Genomic DNA, 21271 nt, shown 5'->3' on the forward strand with positions numbered 1-21271 from the left:
GTTTGTATTGGCCATATTAATGTTTGTCGTAGTCTGGACGTGTGTTTTCGTGTATTGTGTGTTTCCGGACCCCCGACACAGAAGAAAATTTCCACTTGGGGCCGAATGTGAAGAGTTTATTTATTTTTTTCACTCTATAACTTCAAATTTACTAAAATATTTTATACCGAACCCTATAGTTGTTAATGTCACTAACAAAATTCGGGTTTATAAAGGTTAAATGATAGCGGTGGGTTCTTCCAGTCGTAGTAGGACCTACGCGTTGCTATGGTTACCTGACGCCGCAGTATATTCTGCCCGCCCTCCGCAGTAAGCTCCCGCATTTCGAGTAGTACGGACTTATTTTACTATGATATTCGAAAATACTCGATGTTCTTATCAATTTATTAATTAAATATAATTGATAAAATAATAACTTTAACTTTAAAACGATTTCAATTCTTTAATTTAATTTTAAGTTTAATATTAAGGATATTAAAAGTTATAATGTCTCAAACGGGACGCGTAAATTTAAACGGGCGACTTTGGATGCAGTTGTTGTGTTATTCTGTGGTCTACGGTGTGCTGTGCTAGTGAGCCATGAGGCCTATCTCCGTACAATTAGTGTGTGAGTTTTCACAGCCATGACGTCACAGGAGCGTAGCAACATTTTCTCCGATGACGATGAGGACCTGGTAAGATTCCGCGCTATGATTATATAAGCAGGTGTACCAAGTTTTGGGCCCGGTCCAAGAGCCCGATGTTACATAAACTACATCTGCAGTACTCGGTGGAGTTAATATTTCAATACTTTAAGCTGATGTTGCAATTTTAGATTTGCAATTGTAATTTATATTTATGAGGCAAATTAGGGTTGCTTTTTGTTTGCAAATTTTTAAAGTTTTTAAAACATTTAAAAAATGCCTGTCGTAAAGTATCTTAAGGAAGGATTTTTAAATAATAAAAAATAAATCAATCCTTTATATATTATTAATTGTAAACTATGTATTTCTTTAACATTGCTTTTTTATATACATACATGCATTGATCTAAAAAGATCAGTTCCCGCGTAATTTTTTAAAATATATTAATTTATACAAATTTGTAAATCTAAGCTGGTATCAAACTTCCAACCAATATAAAATCCTGTCCTGTAGCTGTTCGTCGTAACTGAGTAAATCAATAGGACACTTACACCAGAATAAATAATTACGCTTAAAGAATAAAGTGTAATACATATTATATTATACTAGCAGTGCCCGCGACTTCAACCGCGTGAAATTTAACAAAAAAGTTATGGTTCAGTTCGCAGAGTTATAAAATAAATAAATTTCTAAAATAAAAGTAGCCTAAGTTACTCCTTACTATATCAGCTTTATGCCATTGAAAGTCCCGTCAAAATCGGTCCAGCCGTTTCAGAGATTAGCCGGAACAAACAGACAGACAGACAATTTTTTTTTAAATATTCTATTTTGGTATATGTATCGTGTATACATCCATATGCATTTAGTAAAAAGCGGTTATTTTAATATTACAAACAGACACTCATTACAATTTTATTTATTTGTATAGACGCTAAATACTCTCCGATGCCAAAAGTACGTTTCTACGAGTTTCTTCTAAGTATTTTATTTTATAAATTGTATCAACGCGATATTACATTCTGCAATTCGTGTATAAACCTCTTTGTTATAACATATTATTACAACACCTAATTTCGTAATGCACAAAAATAGGTGAAATATGAGACGAAATATTCATATGTCGTTCGATTTTACAAAAAAAGGAACGATGCTTTATGTTTGGTGTGGTGTCTGTAGCTTTAAATACGGTACCTACGATGGTCGCACGGGAATTATTTCTTATTCAAGTCATCTGACTATTTACATAACTATTGATTGAGTATTAATGTTAGAATTTGTATTCATTGAAATATTGTAACGTTTAAGTCATCGATAAAAGTGTTTTAATGTTAAAGTTATTGTTTTATATCCAAAATAGTTTTAATATGAAATGAATTATCACGACGTACAGCACGAACATGATTATATTGAAGATAGTGACGTCATATTGTTGAACAAGCCTACTCTAAAGAACCTTCTTCGTTATAATTATATAATTAAGTAAAAATATTTTTAGATCAAATTATTACAAAAATATTTTTATAAGGCATAATCTGTAAGTTAGTACACACTTATCTTTCGTTGTGTACCTGCAGTCAATTTTACACGAGTATAATTAATAAAAAAAAAGGTTAAAAAGTCTTACCAAATGTTATAGATAGCAACCCCGTATTCTATAAATTGTATATCATTGGTCGTCTGTTTCCGATAAGGGAGATTAGTTCAGGAAAATATATTTCCCAATAAAATCCACCTTCAATAAGGGTAAGGTAAAAAAACAGAACTGAATTTTCGAAGTTTTTGAAAGAAAAGAGAAGTCATAACCTTTTTTATAAGACAGAATTTTTGAAATATTAAATGAAAAGAACACTTATCCAAGACATCACATACAAAATGCAAAGTTGAAGTTTTGAAATTTGTTTTGATAAAAATATATATGAATGTAATGTGACAATACTTCCAGCAAACATAAAACCTAGTTTACGAAACGCTTTTCAACACAGTAGTTAAGGATGCTATAGATATATTATAAAAGAAAGATATAAAAATTTTATGATCCTCCTTAAGCCACATAAAACAGAACTTAAGGAAAATAACACTGGACAAAAATCCTTCAGGAATCGTGTAAAAATAAAAATAATATTTAAGCCCTTTGTGCTCCCTTACGCACACGTAGATACGTCATAATAAAATTTAGATCTAAGCGCGTACGTAATAAAGATTATAATCTCTAAAGCGTATTTTTTCGCGATCGTGGTACCCACGCTGTCGGTTCCAGCCCCTGCAATATTAACGCGTTAACTAAGGTATGGGTGCGGGAGTCAAGTGATGAAGTTTGTGATACTTGCGTAGTCTATATGAATACACGGGGATCCTAAAACTTTTTTATAGCGAAGTTAAATATGCCAGATACGGGCGTAGTTTTCGTAACAGCTAATATGTTCTGAATATTTCATATTTGTTTCCGAAATTTACCACGTATTTGGAGGGTTTTATTACGCATATAAAAATCTTTTTAATATCATCGCAAGTATGAGTAACTTTGTTAACGTGATGGGATTGTTTTAGAACTTTTTAGTATATTTATAGCTATTTGAAAAATATATCCTAAGCGTAGACCACAATTTTATATGTCTTACAGTAAAATATAGCTTTAAAATCAAAGAAGCTTGCACCTAATAAACTTTATAATTTTACACTTATTAATTGTACATTATTTTAAAGGCATGAAATTTTATTCTACTGTCGTGTAGATAAGGGGGGCAATTTATTCTGACTACCTCGTAACTTAAATACTGTCACATAAATTGAAGTAATCGTCACGTTTTCGTTTCGAAGCGTCACGCATTCTGTAGAATATGTGACGAACAATCTAATATGGCTGACGATAAAAGTAACTCTTAATTTTATTACTTAATTTTCTAGTACAAGGTATGTGTACGCATGTACCTGTTTAATTTGGCTTGGTTGGTAGGTTCTACAGCTTGAAAATATCGAAATTCCAACTTTGCTTGTAATGTTAAATATTAACGGAATTATGGAAAATCAAAACATTATTTTGTATATTCTTATATGTTATACATTTCATGTTACGTTCATATAAACTAACTGTAGGCTAATTTTCCTAATCTGTGGCAAAAAATACTTGAAAAACGAACATTGTATTATATCATAGTTAGTCAGTCAGTTCAGCCTATTGCAGTCCACTACTGGACATAGGCCTCCCCAAGTTCGCCCCAGACATCCCGGTTTTCCGCAATCCTCATCCAGCCTACACCGGCAATCTTACGTAGATCGTCGGTCCAACGGGCCGGAGGACGTCCGACACTGCGTTTTCCAAGACGCGGTCTCCACTCCAGGACCCTATATAGGATATTATAGTCGTTACGAAAAATTCAGACGACAAACACACGAGTATTATTGTACAAATATGAGTTGAATTGCATTTTATAATGTCATTAGTTTGCAAACTTTGTATCCTAAAGTATCTTTATTAGTTTTGAACAGTAATGCAGTTCTTTTTGTTTCAAATTGTTATTAATATACACAGTTTTCAAAAAGGAGTTTTCAACCGTTTTCTAAAGTAGCACCTTAATAGCTGGCAAAACTGTGTACTTGTTAATAAATAGCCTACCTAGAAGACACACTCACGAATTACTTTCTCTGACTTTTTAAAAAAGAGTATATAACTTACCCACGTACTCATGGCCCGATTTTTATCACGCGTTTCTATATGTCTTCACAATGTCTTTGTTATTGTTCCCGTTTTCTGCGAATCCCATAACGTATCGAATAAGCCGTACGACATTAACTACGTGTCCTACGAAGCCCAGACATGACGTAATCCACACATGGGTTTTTGTTGAATAATATACATATATATGCGTTATTTATTTATTGAAAAAACGAAAAAAAAGGTCAAAAAGTTGAAAGATTTGTTTTTAATAGGAAAATTTGTCGTTTATTGTGTAGTGATTGAACCACTAGACATTTTAGTATACATAGTAATATATTTTTTTCCGTTTTGGATAAATATTAAAGAAAACCCTTCGAAAAGGAAAAAAAGATATAACATAAAATTGATAAAGGTTTTCTTACAATAGATCGCTTTGTGTCTTATACGTAACTTTTTCCTTCAAAATATGATTTTCGAGCAACACAGAATATAATATGGTTAAGACAGGTGACATGGGTAATGTTGTATGTATGTGTTAGTATGTTTAAAAAAATAAACTTAAACATATTGCTATTATGTAAACCGCTACGATATATAAGTTTAATATTTAAAATTAATTTATTACGTTTCAGCCTGTAAAATACACCCACTACTGGGCATAGGCCTCTTTTTCCATATAGGAGAAGGATCTATTATGAGTAACGATCGCTATCAGTTGTACATGATAACAACCGGGACCGGCGGCTTTACGTGCTCTCCGAGGAATTGTGGGGAGACCCACAAGGACTGCACAAACTCCCAGACCATGGCAAACAGCTGTATGGCCAATACAAATGTTTTCCATGTGCGGGGTACAATCCACGGCTGTAACCGTTGCGCCAACGCGGCGTCGGCGTATTTTGAGCACTAGAAATATAAACAACACACTGATATTTGAATACTTATTACTGTTTGTTTTTAAATTACATTTATTATCACTTTAGCATAGGTAATTAATATCCTGGTGTTTAGTAGATTGTATTTAGTATGTAATATATTTGATGATCCAAATTTCTTCCTTGACGATAATGTTTCAACCGTTTACAATTTATTTGTGAAATTAATTAAATCGTCCTCTTTGGAAATTGTAAGCCTTTGCAGTCGAAACTGTCAATCGATTATAAGTTTGAAGCTTTATCTCGGTAATACCGCACAGACGAAGGAAATATCTAATCTCCATTTTATACAGATACTTTTATAATGTTCATTATGTAATATACCAGTACTTATACAGCCTCTCTATATTGTTCTTCCTAAAGTTGCTGTCGTATGAATTTTTACAATTAATTTGTATTCAATGATTTGCAACCCTTTTTATTCAAGTAATTAGTTACAAAAATCCCTTAAACATGACTATCTATTTTGTACGTAATAAAAACTGTACTTATAAATTGAATGCCAAATTTAATTGTGGTTACACATTCGACCAAAAATGATAATCATTAAATAATTAACTAATGGAAAATCGACATTTCGTTTTATATCTAATATATAAAATTCTCGTGTCGCGGTGTTTGTAGTTAAACTCCTCTGAAACGGCTTGACCGATTCTCATGAAATTTTGTGTGCATATCGGGTAGGTCTGAGAATCGAACAATATCTATTTTTCATACCCCTAATTTATAAGGGGGGGGGGGAGGGTTAAGAGGGTTAATAAAATATTATGGAATTTTGTGTGCATTTTGGGTAGGTCTGAGAATCAGCCAACATCTATTTTTCATTCCCCTAAGTTGTAAGGGGCGGGGGACTGAGAAGTTTAATAAAATATATGACAAAACAACGTTTGCGGGGTCAGCTAATATTTCATATAAATCAAACTGAAGTTTAATCTCGAATCGAATATCGTAATGTTGTTGTCGTCCGACAGTGAGAAAAATAAATAAACATAAATTTATTTAATTCGCTTCAGCCTGGGGTATCCCACTGCTGGGCATAGGCATCGTTCTCCATGTAGGAGAAGGATCAGAGCTTAATCCACCGCGCTGCTCTAATGCGAGTTGTCGGATATATTCCCTGCTATGAGTAATGATCACTATCAGTTGTGTATGATAACAACGAGAAGCGATGGCTTAACGTGCTTTCCGAGGCACGGTGGGGAGACCCACAAGGACTGAAACAACCAGACCGGAAATAAATATTTGTATAAACACAAATATCCACTCCAAATGGGAATCGTCCGACAGTGAGAAAAATAAATAAACATAAATTTATTAAATTCGCTTCAGCCTGGGATATCCCACTGCTGGGCATAGGAATCGTTCTCCATGTAGGAGAAAGATCAGAGCTTAATCCACCACGCTGCTCTAATGCGAGTTGTCGGATATGTTCCCTGCTATGAGTAATGATCACTATCAGTTGTGTATGATAACAACGAGAAGCGATGGCTTAACGTGCTTTCCGAGGCACGGTGGGGAGACCCACAAGGACTGAAACAACCAGACCGGAAATAAATATTTGTATAAACACAAATATCCACTCCAAATGTGAATCGTCCGACAGTGAGAAAAATAAATAAACATAAATTTATTAAATTCGCTTCAGCCTGGGATATCCCACTGCTGGGCATAGGCATCGTTCTCCATGTAGGAGAAAGATCAGAGCTTAATCCACCACGCTGCTCTAATGCGAGTTGTCGGATATGTTCCCTGCTATGAGTAATGATCACTATCAGTTGTGTATGATAATAACCAGAACCGATGGCTTAACGTGCTCTCCGAGGCACGGTGGGGAGACCCACAAGGACTGAAACAACCAGACCGGAAATAAATATTTGTATAAACACAAATATCCACTCCAAATGGGAATCGCACCCACGACAAAAAGCTATTATATACATATTTATGTAACATATATACAGAAATTTTAGGGTTTATTACAACCGAACTAAAGTGACTAGTACTAAATGCGTTTTACAACATTTATGACATTACTAAAATATCAAAAATATTGAAGTATTACATACCTATACCTAATAAAATGGTAGGAAAGTCAAAATTGTACATTGAATATTTTTTTTAAATAATACTTGGGGTGTGATTTACAATCGATAGCAAAGCCAAAAATATAGTTTTTAGAATATAGTTGTTTTTCTGTTTGTCTGCATGTATGTCCGGGATAAATTCAAAAAGTACCGCATGGATTTACTTCAAATTTGGCACGAATATTATTAAGAAATCGGGTCAATATATAAGCTACATATTATCACGCTATCACCTACGGGGAACGAGCAGTGAACCCTTATTTCTTCAACGCATTCTGTAACAACGTGTAATCTAGCGACGCATATTTGAAGGTTCTTGTTATTATGTTATAATAACCATGCTATAAGCTAGCTTCACACTATAAATAAAGACATTCTGTAGTATATCATCATCATATATCAGCATTGCACCCATGCGAAGCCGGGACGGGTCGCTTGTTAACAAATAATTGAAACAATTTATAAAATAGACAATTTAAGAGAACAATTTCGCAAGAATAAACAAAATATTTTTAGAGTTTTCTGTATGGGAATATGATTAATTTGGCGATGTCGGAAATAAGCGAGACAAGCGTTTTCCGATAGACGAGTTGGAACAATAGTTCGGTTCACACATTCACGCACACATGCACATTCGTTGAACATGAAAGTTTAAAGTGCTGAAACAAGAGCAACGTCGCTTTTATATGGATGGATATTCGATGTTTATTTTTACGTAATGTAGACGCGCGTGACATAACATATGTGATATTTTACCGTTTTTTATTTTTAATCTATACAAATAAATAAAATTGGAGTGTCTGTTTGTAATATTAAAATAACCGCTTTTTACTAAATTCATATGGATGTCTACACGATACATATTACATATACTTAAATAACATTTGTTACAATTTTTGTCTGTCTGTCTGTCTGTTTGTTCCGGCTAATTTCTGAAACGGCTGAATCGATTTTGACGGGATTTCTACTGGCAGATAGCTGATGTAAAAAGGAGTAACTTAGGCTACTTTTATTTTAGAAATTTATTTATTTTGTAACTCTACGAACCGAACAATATTTTTTTTTAATTCCACGCGGACAAAGTCGCGGGCACAGCTAGTATCACAATAAAATATTTCATATATTCTCGATATGTGTACGGTTCCGCGAAATTTGTAATTTAATAAGTTTGATTTATTACCAAAGAGGTACATATACTATGCTTGAGAGCATGGTCGTAATTAAATATTTCCAAATGTTTTTTTTTGTTTTATATGATTCATAGATTATTTACAACTGAACAATATTTTTTTTTGTTAAATTCCATGCGGACGAAGTCGCGGGCACAGCTAGTATGTCAATATAATTTAACTAAACAAAATAAAATTAAAATATATATTGTAGGTTAAATAGTTTAATCTAAACACAAAAATTACTTTCTAAGAAGAAAAAAATTCCTAAGGAAAAGTCTATTTTACACGTTATCAAAGCTGACATTTTTATTACCGTTATGTACAAATGGATTTTACTTTTGTTTATTTCCCTGCCTATCAAGTACTTAAATGATTAAGTTGAAAAGTCTAAGTCTGTCATGACGCGAAAAAATGTTTGTTTCCTTTTATTTTCACAATGAAAATGGTTCCATATTTTTATTTAAATAGCTCGAAATTCCTCATTGTGTTCTTTAATTTGTGATAGCATGTGTTTCTTGTTCTATGTAATCATACAATAAAGCTGATAGGATGAGCGCGCGTCGCTCAGATAATCGTAGCATAACCGTTACACACATGTATCAAAGCATCCTCAGCAAAATCATTATTTACAAGTTCATGAACATATAAGCGTCAAGATTAGTTGGTCGGTCTATATAGTCTAAGATTCGAACTAGACGTATCTTCATCCATATGCTTAATGGATGAAAATTAAAAAAAAAAAATATTTTCTTTAGTATGGATAAGTGAAAAGGCGAAAAAGTTTTTTTTTTTATTTATTTAAATAAAAAAAGGATGAAAATAAAAAAAATATTTTCTTTAGTATGGTAAGAGAAATCGCGAGAAAGTTGGCTGGAAAAATCCTAGCCGCGCTGTATTACATTCAGCCCTCGCCATTCAAACCAGACTTGTAGCCGGCAGCCCGATGTCATCGTATTCGCAATAAAACAGCGTTCATTTTGATATAAGGTTTATTCATTGAACATATAACTACTGGCTTTGAAATACACAGGCCGAAGACGGGCAGCAGCGTCTTCGGTGCGACAAAGCCAGTACTGCGGTCACCAACCCGCCTGCCCAGCGTGGTGACTATGGGCAAAACACATGAGTTCACGTTATTTTTGGCGTAAACTTGTGGAGGCCTATGTCCAGCAGTGGACTGTATCGGCTGTAATGATGAATATAACTAGGACAATATGTATATTAATATATACTTGTTTACACCTGATATCCGGTAGTTATGCCAGGAAAAGGACAACCCAACCTTTGAATTTTCTACGGGATTCACGCTGTAGGTAGGTATTAAATTTCGATGGCTCCTAAGTATACTGAGTCAACTCTACTTTTAATAACTTTATTTTTTTGTTACATAGGTAGATAGGAAATGAAGTAAATGTTATTAATATCTTAAAAAATTAAATTATCAAAAGTTGTTAGTTGACTCAGTATACTTAGGAGCCATCGATTTATTCTTTAAGCTCGTAGGTAGGTGCGTAGGTAATAAAATTTCAGTGTTGAATTAAACACAGAATTTTTCAGGTAAACCTCTCGCGATTATTTTTGTAATATACTGAAATAAATATAAAATAATTTTCATCCGAATGGGTCAAATTCTTGTTTCTGAGCTGCACGTGTATTAAACACTTTATCTCCATTATACGCTTCAAATTGGCTAGGGACTGCAGTAGTTCTAGCAAACAGTACTATATCACCAATGTAGCTCGTTTAACTTGGCTCTAAGAATAGTTCCCGTTTTGTGGACTACTTCACTTAGTTTACGGAGTTTAGCGGTTTATTGGCTCATAAAAACTTATTTCGTTTGGAAAGTTCGCATAGGATTAGCGTAGTTACGGAAATTATTATCGATTCAGTTTGTTTTGTTTGTTTCTTATTATATATATTTCTCTTACCATTAAACCAGGACAACCGTTCTGGTGCAGTGTTGCGAGTTTAAGAGCCTATTTCAACATAGTCGCCGCTTAGGTTTTTGCTTAAGGAAATATTTGTATTTTTTACAAACATTTCTTTCTAGTCTGGGTGTTTGTCCGTTCCCCTTTTTTTTTATGTCACTAGGTCGGCAAACAAGCGTACGGCTCACCTGATGGTAAGCGATTACCGTAGCTTATAGGCGCCTGCAACAACAGAAGCATCGCAAGCGCGTTACCGACCCAATCCCCAATCCCCCCCCCGAGCTCTGGTCACCTTACTCACCAACAGGAACACAATACTGCTTGAAAACAGTATTATTTTGCTGTGATCTTCTGTAAGGTCGAGGTACTACCCCAGTCGGGCTGCTCCATATTTTGAGCAGGAAATTCCTGCTGTGCCCTACCTCAGTTTTTTAGAGTTTGTAGAGCACGTAAAGCTGTCTATCCACTAACATGACTTTTAAAAAGATGCTTTATAGAGCATGTAACTTCTGGATGGTGTAAGTATAAAATAAGCAATAGAATAGTTTCAGTAAGTCGATTAGGTATAATCGATTATAAAAAATTAGTGGTAGTTTAGAATATACAATATTTAGTTTTTAAATTTTCTAAAGATAAAATTGAACTTCACCTTTGACGTAGACGGGGTGTGTAAAATATGACCCTCCCCGACCTGAGGAAATACCTCGACCTTGCAAAAGATCACAGCTAAATAATACTGCTTTGAAGCAGTATTACTACGCCCTTAGTTCCTTTGATAAGTAAGGAGACCAGAGCTTGGGGAGGGTCGGAAACGATGTGGTACTTTTGGAGTGGTGGGTTAACTGTACGCTTGTTCGCCGACATTGTTATATAAAAACACTATATTTTATTTACGACTACATTCATGTACATATAATAGGTTGTGGGAAGGGATCACTATTTAATAACATGACCGCTCGTTGCACGCTTTGTAATTACCGAGTGCAATAAAGCTATTTATTATCGTTACTACTATATATTATAAAGTTAACGTGATGAGCGTGTAAGTATTAAAAATGTATGTTAAATATTAATAATATTAATATTTAAAAAAATATAGACAACATAGATTTTAATAATAGATCAATGCAGTATTGACATTGCAATTATCTAATCAACTAATTGCAATAATCCTACTGGGATTCATAAGCAAATGATACAATTTAAGTATACAATCACTATAGACTATATATAACTAAACTACCAACAATATCTCTATCCTTAATTTTTTTTCATTAACTGTTTTTTTTTAACTTTTATAAACTTTTCGAATGTCGACGGGATTAATGTGTTTCGAAAAAAAAAATCTAGTTGGTCTTCTATTGGACTTTAATGGACAGGACACTTCAAATAACTCATAGGTATAACAATTTTGTAATAAAGTAGTGTATTGGTAGTAAGTGGAATTAAAGTACAAAATTGTTAAAATACTGCATTTAAAATTTGTATTTTAAGCAAAGTATTTTTTTTTTTGTGATACAAATGTGTAAAAGTGTTTGTGCGTGCTTATTTGAACTCTCTCCTACTTGAATTTACTAACTTCAGAATCTTCTCAAAGTCAATGACATTTATTTTTACTGCAACGAACTTTTTCACTTCGTAGTTCTTTCTGTTAAACAGTTCTTGAAAAAAAAAAACATCAAGGAATGAATACCTTCTGTTACAAGCGGATCTTTATATAAGTTAAGTCAAATCAGTTATATCAGTTTTTACGAAAATCAATATCTAATACTAATTTGTTTTCTAAAGTTCTTATCCAAGTGCTAAAATGCATAGAACGAAAGGAAACGTATTTTTTTTTAAATTTTCGATTGCAAAATTACTATTTGACGCTAAATTCAATCAAAATCGTTTCGGAAACTATATAAAAATATTAAAAAAAAACCTTACTGCATATTAACATCTGTACACGGAGTTTAGTGATATAATTTGTTACAGAAGTGTTCTACACTTGAGCAACTTAGATATAAGCTCATGTACGGAAGCTGCTGAGCTAAATACACTGTGTAATGTTGCAATTTAATAATAATTCTTCTTCTGTACGATACGAGCATGAGCATAAAGATAATAATACCTTTCTAAGAGTTGTTTGTTTTACTTTGTTAGAGGAAAACCGCGCGTATGTATTATAAGCCGCGCCGCTTGGGTGGGCAAAGTTTCCCTGCCTCACCCTCGAAGAATTAATTTATATTAGTGTAAAACTGACGTTCGCTATTTTGCTGACGATACAACAATGGTATCTATTTCCAGTAAATATACGGTAAGTTTTTATTTGAAAAGTTAAAAAAAAAAAACATTTTGCACATAATCCTTCTTTGTTATTTATTTTTTATCGTTTATATAGTTATTAGAAGAAGAAGAAGAAGAAGAAATATACTTTATTGTGCATATTACAAGCTAACATAAGATACATCTGTAAAAATAAAACTTGCAAAACAATATTATGCACAAAGGCGGTCTTATCGCTAGGTAAGCGATTACTAAAATGTTGACATATTTTCATAGCTGAAACTACTTATATAAATATAAAATCAATGAATTCAGCTACAAAGTACTACGTTATTTCATCAGTGAAACTATGTGCTAATTTTTTATCTTTAGGTGCTGTCTGACAATTGCTAGATTAAAAAAAAAAAACAAAAAAAAATGAGCTCAAGCTAAAATACGTAATAAAATGTAGTTCGCTGAGACTGTAATACGGTTAGCAGTTTCCTCTTCTTTTTATTATATGAATTGCGTTTGACATCCTTTAAAAGCCGTCACGCCTATTGACATTTTGTAAGATTTACGTTTGAACTTTGTATTAGGAAGTGTCCTCGAAAAATTACAAAAGTGCTATTTATTAAAATAACTGAATAGCCGATGATCTTTTCGTAAATTAAAAATTGTACTTATTTCTTATTTTATTCGTATATTTACGTTGAACTTTTTGATTATTGAACCTTTATCAAAACTCGGGACATAATGTTACACTTGTTGTCTTCTTCGTTTTTTTTTTTTTTAAATTACATACACATTTTCACCAATAAAATACTTACAGTATGAGATTTAGACGTCGTAAATGTTATAATAGTTCTGAAGTAAAATATCACCTAATTTCCTTGTAAGAATCTTAATGATTTAGTCAACTATACCTACTATAGCCATTTTATTCCGATTTTCCTTCTTTTATAAAAGAACGGCTTAAATTCTTTAGTGATTCTCACAACTATTGTCTTCGTTCCGATGGTCTTCCACGAATTTAGCTTGATGTTACTAGTAATGCAAGTTGAAACATAAAATACGTTGTAAATAAATTACTTAATTAAGTAAAGAAATATTTGGTAGCAAAAACATTCAAATCTGTAACAGTTAGGTAGAAGAAAGCGAAAATAATTAACCTTCTAAATCGTAGTTACTAAGTATTTAGGCAAAAATGTCTTCACAATTTTTTATTTGAAAAAAAATTCGTATAGGGGGTTAATAAACGTTTTGCTTACAAACGAAAAAAAAATCTTTTCAATAACATCGAGTAAATACGCGTTATCAAAGACTAATCATAAAATAGTCATCCTATCTCAATACAATTTAAATTACATACTTCATAAGCGTTAGCTTTCGACTAAAACAAGAATTATCAAAATCGGTACACCTAGTAAAAAGTTATGAGGTAACGTAGGTCGATGAGAATATAGTCAAGTAATACGCATTATTAATGTACGAAAAGTTCTTGTCGAATCTCAATCAAATATAAATGAGACCATACAATATATACTTACCTTTCGATTAAAAAATATCGAAATAGATCCACCCTATAGTTAAGAAGTAACTTACATAAAAAAATAAAGTCGAATCGAGAACCTCCTCCTTTTTTTTAAGTTAGTTAAAAATAGTTTAGTAAAGAAGTCCCGACGCTAATTACTCAAATCGTTATTTTTTGCACTTTTAAGGTTTAGTACTTTAACTTTGGTATTGGTATTAGAATTTTGAAACTACGCAACGGATTTTGATGCAGTTTTCGTTAATAAATAAAGTGATTCCAGAGGAAGGTTTATATACATAAAATAAAAATAAAAAATAAAAATAAAAAAGCCTTTTATTTCTTGCGAATTTTAGACGCAAATACAATACATTTAAACATATATATATATATATATATATACTAGCTGTGCCCGCGGCTTCGCCCGCGTTGAAATTAGTGTATCACAAAGTTTTCCCGGCAAACTTCCAGTGAAACTCTCATCAAAATCGGCTTAGCCGTTCCATAAACCTTCCTCTTGCCAATGGTGGAGCCCTTTCTCGAATGGTGAAACCGCGTGAAAATCCGTTAGTAGATTTTGAGCGAATCGATCACATACACTTTTGGGGACTTTGTTTTATAATACACTAACTGTTACCCGCGACTACGTCCGCGTGGTTATGAAGATATGCATTACTATTAAAATGTTTAACGCAAATTATTTTTTTATTTCAGTCACTTATCGAAACGCTTATCAAACTGAGTAACTTTTTAAAAGGCACAATTTAGTATAATTTAATAGTTATTTTTATAAAACCTCTATACACCACATTTTTAGTTTTATTTTCAGGCTGTTTAAGTTTCATACAAACTATCAACCCCAATTAAACCTCCTTAGCGGTGGAATATCGTAAAATCCGTTCTTAGCGGACGTCTGCTGACTATACCTCCCTGCCAAATTTTATCTTTGTCCAACCTGGATGGATAGACCATCCAGCGGTTTTTCAGTTCTCGTGATGAGTGAGTTAGTGACCTTTCTCTTTTATATATATATATAGATTACGATGCATTTTTTGGACACCTCCTCACCATCTATAGAGCATATATTGTACATTTCAAGTCTCTTACTTCAAAAACATAAGACTTTCATACAAACTTTCGACCCCCGTTTTTTGGATCGATCCCCCCTTAGGGGTCGATTTTCGTAAAATTAATTCGTAGCTGTTTACACTCTATAAGAAACCTACCTGCCAAATTTCAAGTTTGTAGGTGTTATAGTTCCCGAGATTTCGTGATGAGTGAGTTAATCTACCATCCCCCGTTTTAACCCCAAAAGGGAGTTACTTTCTAAAGATACATTATTTGGTCACCTTTTTACCATCTATAGAGCATAAATTTTAAATTTCAAGTATCTTACTTCAAAAACATAGGACTTTCATACAAACTTCCAACCCCCGTTTTACCCCTTTAGGGGTCGAGTTTCGTAAAATTAGTTCTTAAAAGATGTCTACACTCTATAAGGAAATTATCTATCAAATTTCAAGTTTGTAGCTGTTATAGTTCCGGAGATTTCGTGATGAGCGAGTCAATCTATCATCCCCCGTTTTAACCCCATAAGGGAGTTGATTTCTAAAGATACATTATTTAGACTCTTTCTCATCATCTATAGAGCACACGTTTTAAATTTCAAGTCTCTTACTTCAAAAACATGGGACTTTCATACAAACTTCCAACCCCCGTTTTATCCCCTTAGGGATCGAATTTCATAAAATCCGTTCTTAGCGGATGTCTACGACCTATAATGAGCCTATTTGCCAAATTTCAAGTTTTTAGGTGTCATAGTTTCGGAGGTTTCGCGATAAGTGAGTCAACCTACTATCCCCCGTTTTAGCCCCAAAAAGGAGTTGATTTCTAAAGATACATTATTTGGACACCTTTTCATCATCTATAGAGCTTACATTTTAAATTTCAAGTCTCTTACTGCAAAAACATAGGACTTTCATACAAACTTCCAACCCCCGTTTTACCCCCTTAGGGGTCGAGTTTTGTAAAACCCGTTCTTAACGAATGTCTACGCCTTCTAAGGAGCCTATCTGCCAAATTTCAAGTTTGTAGGTGTTATAGTTTCGGAGATTTCGTGATGAGTGAGTAAACCTACCATCCCCCGTTTTAACCCCAAAAGCGAGTTGATTTCTAAAGATTCATTATTTGGACACCTTCTCATCATCTATAAGGTATACATTTTAAATTTCAAGTCTCTTACTTCAAAAACATGGGACTTTCACACAAACTTCCAACCCCCGTTTTACCCCCTTAAGGGTCGAATTTCATAAAATTCGTTCTTAGCGGATGTCTACGCTCTATAAGGAGCCTTTCTGCCGAATTTCAAGTTTGTAGGTGTTATAGTTTCGGAAATTTCGTGACCAGTGAGCCAACCTACTATCCCCCGTTTTAACCCCGAAAACGGGTTGATTTCTAAAGATACATTATTTGGACACCTTTTCACCATCTATAGAACTTACATTTGAAATTTCAAGTCTCTTACTTCAAAAAACATAGGACTTTCACACAAACTTCCAACCCCCGTTTTACCCCCTTAGGGGTCGTTTCTCTTAAAATCCGTTCTTAGCGGATGTCTACGTCTTATAAGGAGCCTACCTGCCAAATTTCAAGTTTTTAAGTGTTATAGTTTCGGAGATTTCGTGATCAGTGAGTCAACCTACCATCCCCGTTTTAACCCCAAAAAGGGGTGTATTTCTAAAGATACATTATTTGGACGCCTTCTCATCATCTATAGAGCATACATTTTAAATTTCAAGTCTTTTACTTCTAAAACATAGGACTTTCATACAAACTTCCAACCCCCCGTTTTACCCCCTTAGGGGTCGAGTTTCGTAAAATCCGTTCTTAGCGGATGTCTACGCCCTATAAGGAGCCTTTCTGCCAAATTTCAAGTTTGTAGGTGTTATAGTTTCGGAGATTTCGTGATCAGTGAGTCAACGTACCATCCTCCGTTTCAACCCCAAAAAGGGGTTGATTTCTAAAGATACATTATTTGGACACTTTTTTACCATCTATAGAGCATACATTTTAAATTTCAGGTCTCTTACTTCAAAAACATAGGACTTTCATACAAACTTCCAACCCCTATTCCACCCCCTTAGGGGTCGAGTTTCGTAAAATCCGTTCTTAGCGGATGTTTACGTCCTATAAGGAGCCTACCTGCCAAATTTCAAGTTTGTAGGTGTTATAGTTTCGGAGATTTCGTGATCAGTGAGTCAACGTACCATCCCCCGTTTCAACCCCAAAAAGGGGTTGATTTCTAAAGATACATTATTTGGACACTTTTTTACCATCTATAGAGCATACATTTTAAATATCAGGTCTCTTACTTCAAAAACATAGGACTTTCATACAAACTTCCAACCCCCATTTCACCCTCTTAGGGGTCGAGTTTCGTAAAATCCGTTCTTAGCGGATGTTTACGTCCTATAAGGAGCCTACCTGCCAAATTTCAAGTTTGTAGGTGTTATAGTTTCGGAGATTTCGTGATCAGTGAGTCAACGTACCATCCCCCGTTTCAACCCCAAAAAGGGGTTGATTTCTAAAGATACATTATTTGGACACTTTTTTACCATCTATAGAGCATACATTTTAAATATCAGGTCTCTTACTTCAAAAACATAGGACTTTCATACAAACTTCCAACCCCCATTTCACCCCCTTAGGGGTCGAGTTTCGTAAAATCCGTTCTTAGCGGATGTTTACGTCCTATAAGGAGCCTACCTGCCAAATTTCAAGTTTGTAGGTGTTATAGTTTCGGAGATTTCGTGATGAGTGAGTGACCTTTCGCTTTTATATATATTATTATAGATTATAGATATATATTTTTTTTTTGATTTCACAAAGCCTAGAAACCTTTATTTTTCTTTTATTTTTTTTATGCAAGTAAAAATAAGAATTATAACACAATATTAATTGAAATTAAATCAAACAGTAATATACCCAAGTACAAATATCAAATAAAAAAATAATTAAATCTAATTAAATCAAGTGAAATTATTCAATTAAATATAATATATATATATAATAAATGCATAATACAGTAAAGGTACACTGATAGTTTTAGAGGTTTCTAATGTGATGATGTAAAAAACACATTTGTCTAACGCTTACATTGCAAATATTTATTTTATATTTTATATTTAGTATCAGCATTGCACCCGTTCAAAGCTGGAACGGGTCGCTAGTTGAAAATAAAATATGACCATACGAATAAAGATAATAATAAAAATACGTATACAAGTATTTGTATTATTATCTTTTTCGAACTTTGATTCTTTCAAAGATTACCTTAAACAAGTTAAGATTAAAATTAAGACGTAAATTTCGCTTCAAAAATACTTCTCATCTCAGAATCTTCAAAAATATCAAGAAGAATATCAATCTATTATGTCTTGCCTTCAACGAAGCTTCTAAATGTTTATGAGAATAACGCCAACGCGGCAAAAACCCTTGCAATTGTTTCATTAACAGAGCTATAGCGGTAAAACCTACTTGAGCTCCTTATTTATAGAAGGCCTGTCCAAAACCATTTTCTACTTTTCGCGTGGATATTCTCAGGTACTAAAAGAAAGAAAAACTCGGTAACATTTTTTTCCTCTAACATACCTATTCTATCTTATCTTATATACTACAGTCGCTTACACGGCATACGAGCGTATGTCGTATCGTTTTTTTTCATTAATATATCGATTTTCTTAAATATTCTCTTATAAAAATGAATTAATTGTTCTGATGATAATAACGAATACGATAGAAAAATTATCAAATTCGGAGTAAGACCAGAGAATGTTGCGAACTATTAAACGCATTATAATACATTACATAACATAAATTTTCTGTATACTTTCCATTTTTTGCGCAATTTTCTTAAATTTTTATTCCATAAGAACCTTCTACTAAATTTTTCTAATAAATCATTAAAACAACTTTATAAAAAAAATCTGGTGGAATTGTTCCAGTTGTTGTCGAGTTTAGCGCCTAGGAACACAGTTAGTGATTCTTTTTTTATTTATATGCATAAATTTTTATCAATGGTACACCTTCATTCCACTTTATTTTCTTCTTTCGTTCTTTGCTCAAATCTATCTGGAAGAGATCGCTCTTTACTGAGAAGCCTTTTGTACATTTTTTTAACCTAATTCGAAAAAGAAGAACCCTCTCAATTCGACTATATTTTTTAAAAGTGCGTTACTTCAATTTTATAATTTTGATTTTCGAACATTTACCAAAAAATATTTAACATCAAGATTCATTCATCAAATTATATTGACATTAAAGAAATTTAATCGAGAAAAAGTTTCTGTTTAATCTGACTCGTAACAGACGCTAAGAGACTAACATAAATAGAAAAGTTTGTTGCAGCAACTAATTTTGTAAATTTAACTAACTTTAGTCGCAAAAGTTACGGCAACTAAAAAATAGTCTTAGATTAAGCTTAGCTAGCTTAGGTTTCTAGCTTAGGTTAACAATATAAAAAAAATAGTTATAGGTTTGAATACTAAAGTGTTTCTAAAACCTTGGTATGGGTCAAATTTTATGAATATATTTAAACCAGTTATATTTTTATTGACTAAATTCTTTGAATTTATCGAGAAATTCTGTATATATGTTTGGCTTGTATGACATACACAGGTTACAAGGCCCGCTCGTCCGCTACAGCCTGTAATATCCCACGGCTGGTTAATCCACCAAGCTGCTTCAATGCGGGTTGGTGGATAATACAAAAGTGGATAAGTAAAATCAGTATAATTCTAATATGGCGGACGCTCAAACAGCTGAATATTTAATTTTTAAGCAATCCTATAAGAGACATATCTTCTGAAATGATAAACACACAAATATGACACAAAAAATCTTGGAGGTGATTTTTTTTTTCCTTAAAAAACTAATAAGTTTTATTTTTAATTTACCGAATGGGCATAAATGATCGTCTTAAATTTCGAGAACAGGGATCTCATATGTTTACAACTTTACAGTACCTACAGTACGTCCGTATAAAAATTATAACTTTTGCGCATTATTATTATATTCTATATAATATGATTAATACATTGAGTATACATTTTTTAAATATATTTTCAACAGTTTTCATCATATTAATATGAAAGATCTTAAAAAATTATGATGAATGACATATGTAAATGATGGTTTAGAACTGTAATTATATGTTTTACGTTTAAAAACCAAGTAACATAGAAGAAAGTTACTGTAGCTTCGTTTCATACAACAACAGTTCACCTTATATCCGTTCATTAGGAAGCTATTTATTTGTAACCATGACCCGAATAGTTGCGGTCGATTTTGTTTGTGAGGTATATAATAGTTAATACGAAGGATAACTATAACGAATATTTTTTTTTAAATCAATTTAGTACTAATTTTGTATTATCTATTTGTTCATAATTTCTTATTAAATATTATAAACTTAGTCTAGTGGATACTGGTATAAGTCAGATAATTATCTTAAACTATCAGCACCTGGTGAAACTGGTCCTTAGAATTGTTTATTAGTCTAAAGTATCGAAAGGATACTTTCGATAATTTAGATAGTTTCGGGATAGTTAAGGGGTTTTCAAAACAATGTTGAGTTTTAAATTTGGTTTTGATATTAAAAAAAATCTTCGTTTTTGTTTGTTTGTGATAAAATCTTTAAGAATCGTTTTCGACCGCTGACATAGTTTACAGTTGTTAAATCTTAAGAGAAAGATACATAAAGTACTAATCGAAAAACATTAAAAAGTTGTTAATAAAGATCATATCTGTTAAGAATGACTTTCGGAACTCTTATACATTTTCTGTTTGAGAACTGGTTCACGTGCAATGTAATAGGCAAGTTAAGTTATCCTTAAAGATTAAGCAGGAGTCTCGGAAATTTGTAGGTTATTATTATGAGTGACCTCTTTGCTACATATGTCAAATCGGCATCTCAGTTGAAGGCTTTCGTAAAAAAATAAAAAAGATAGCTATGATTAATGAAATAATATCAATATTCATTTATTTTATTTTAAATAGAGAGGTTTTTATCGTTATGAAGAATGATTTTTGCGAAATA

General features: G+C 32.9%; 1 protein-coding gene across 1 annotated transcript in view; it reads left to right on the forward strand.

Moving 5' to 3' along the window:
• Positions 1 to 623: 623 nt before the first annotated feature.
• Positions 624 to 21271, forward strand: part of LOC123661096 (transmembrane protein 151B-like) — a 57420-nt gene continuing 36772 nt past the window's right edge. Inside the window, exon 1 of the mRNA XM_045596098.1 lies at positions 624 to 674. Coding sequence (XP_045452054.1) covers positions 624 to 674 — 51 coding nt within the window. The remainder of the gene's footprint in view (positions 675 to 21271) is intronic.

The sequence above is a fragment of the Melitaea cinxia genome, chromosome 16 (assembly GCF_905220565.1).
Source record: "Melitaea cinxia chromosome 16, ilMelCinx1.1, whole genome shotgun sequence".
Lineage (NCBI taxonomy): Eukaryota > Metazoa > Arthropoda > Insecta > Lepidoptera > Nymphalidae > Melitaea > Melitaea cinxia.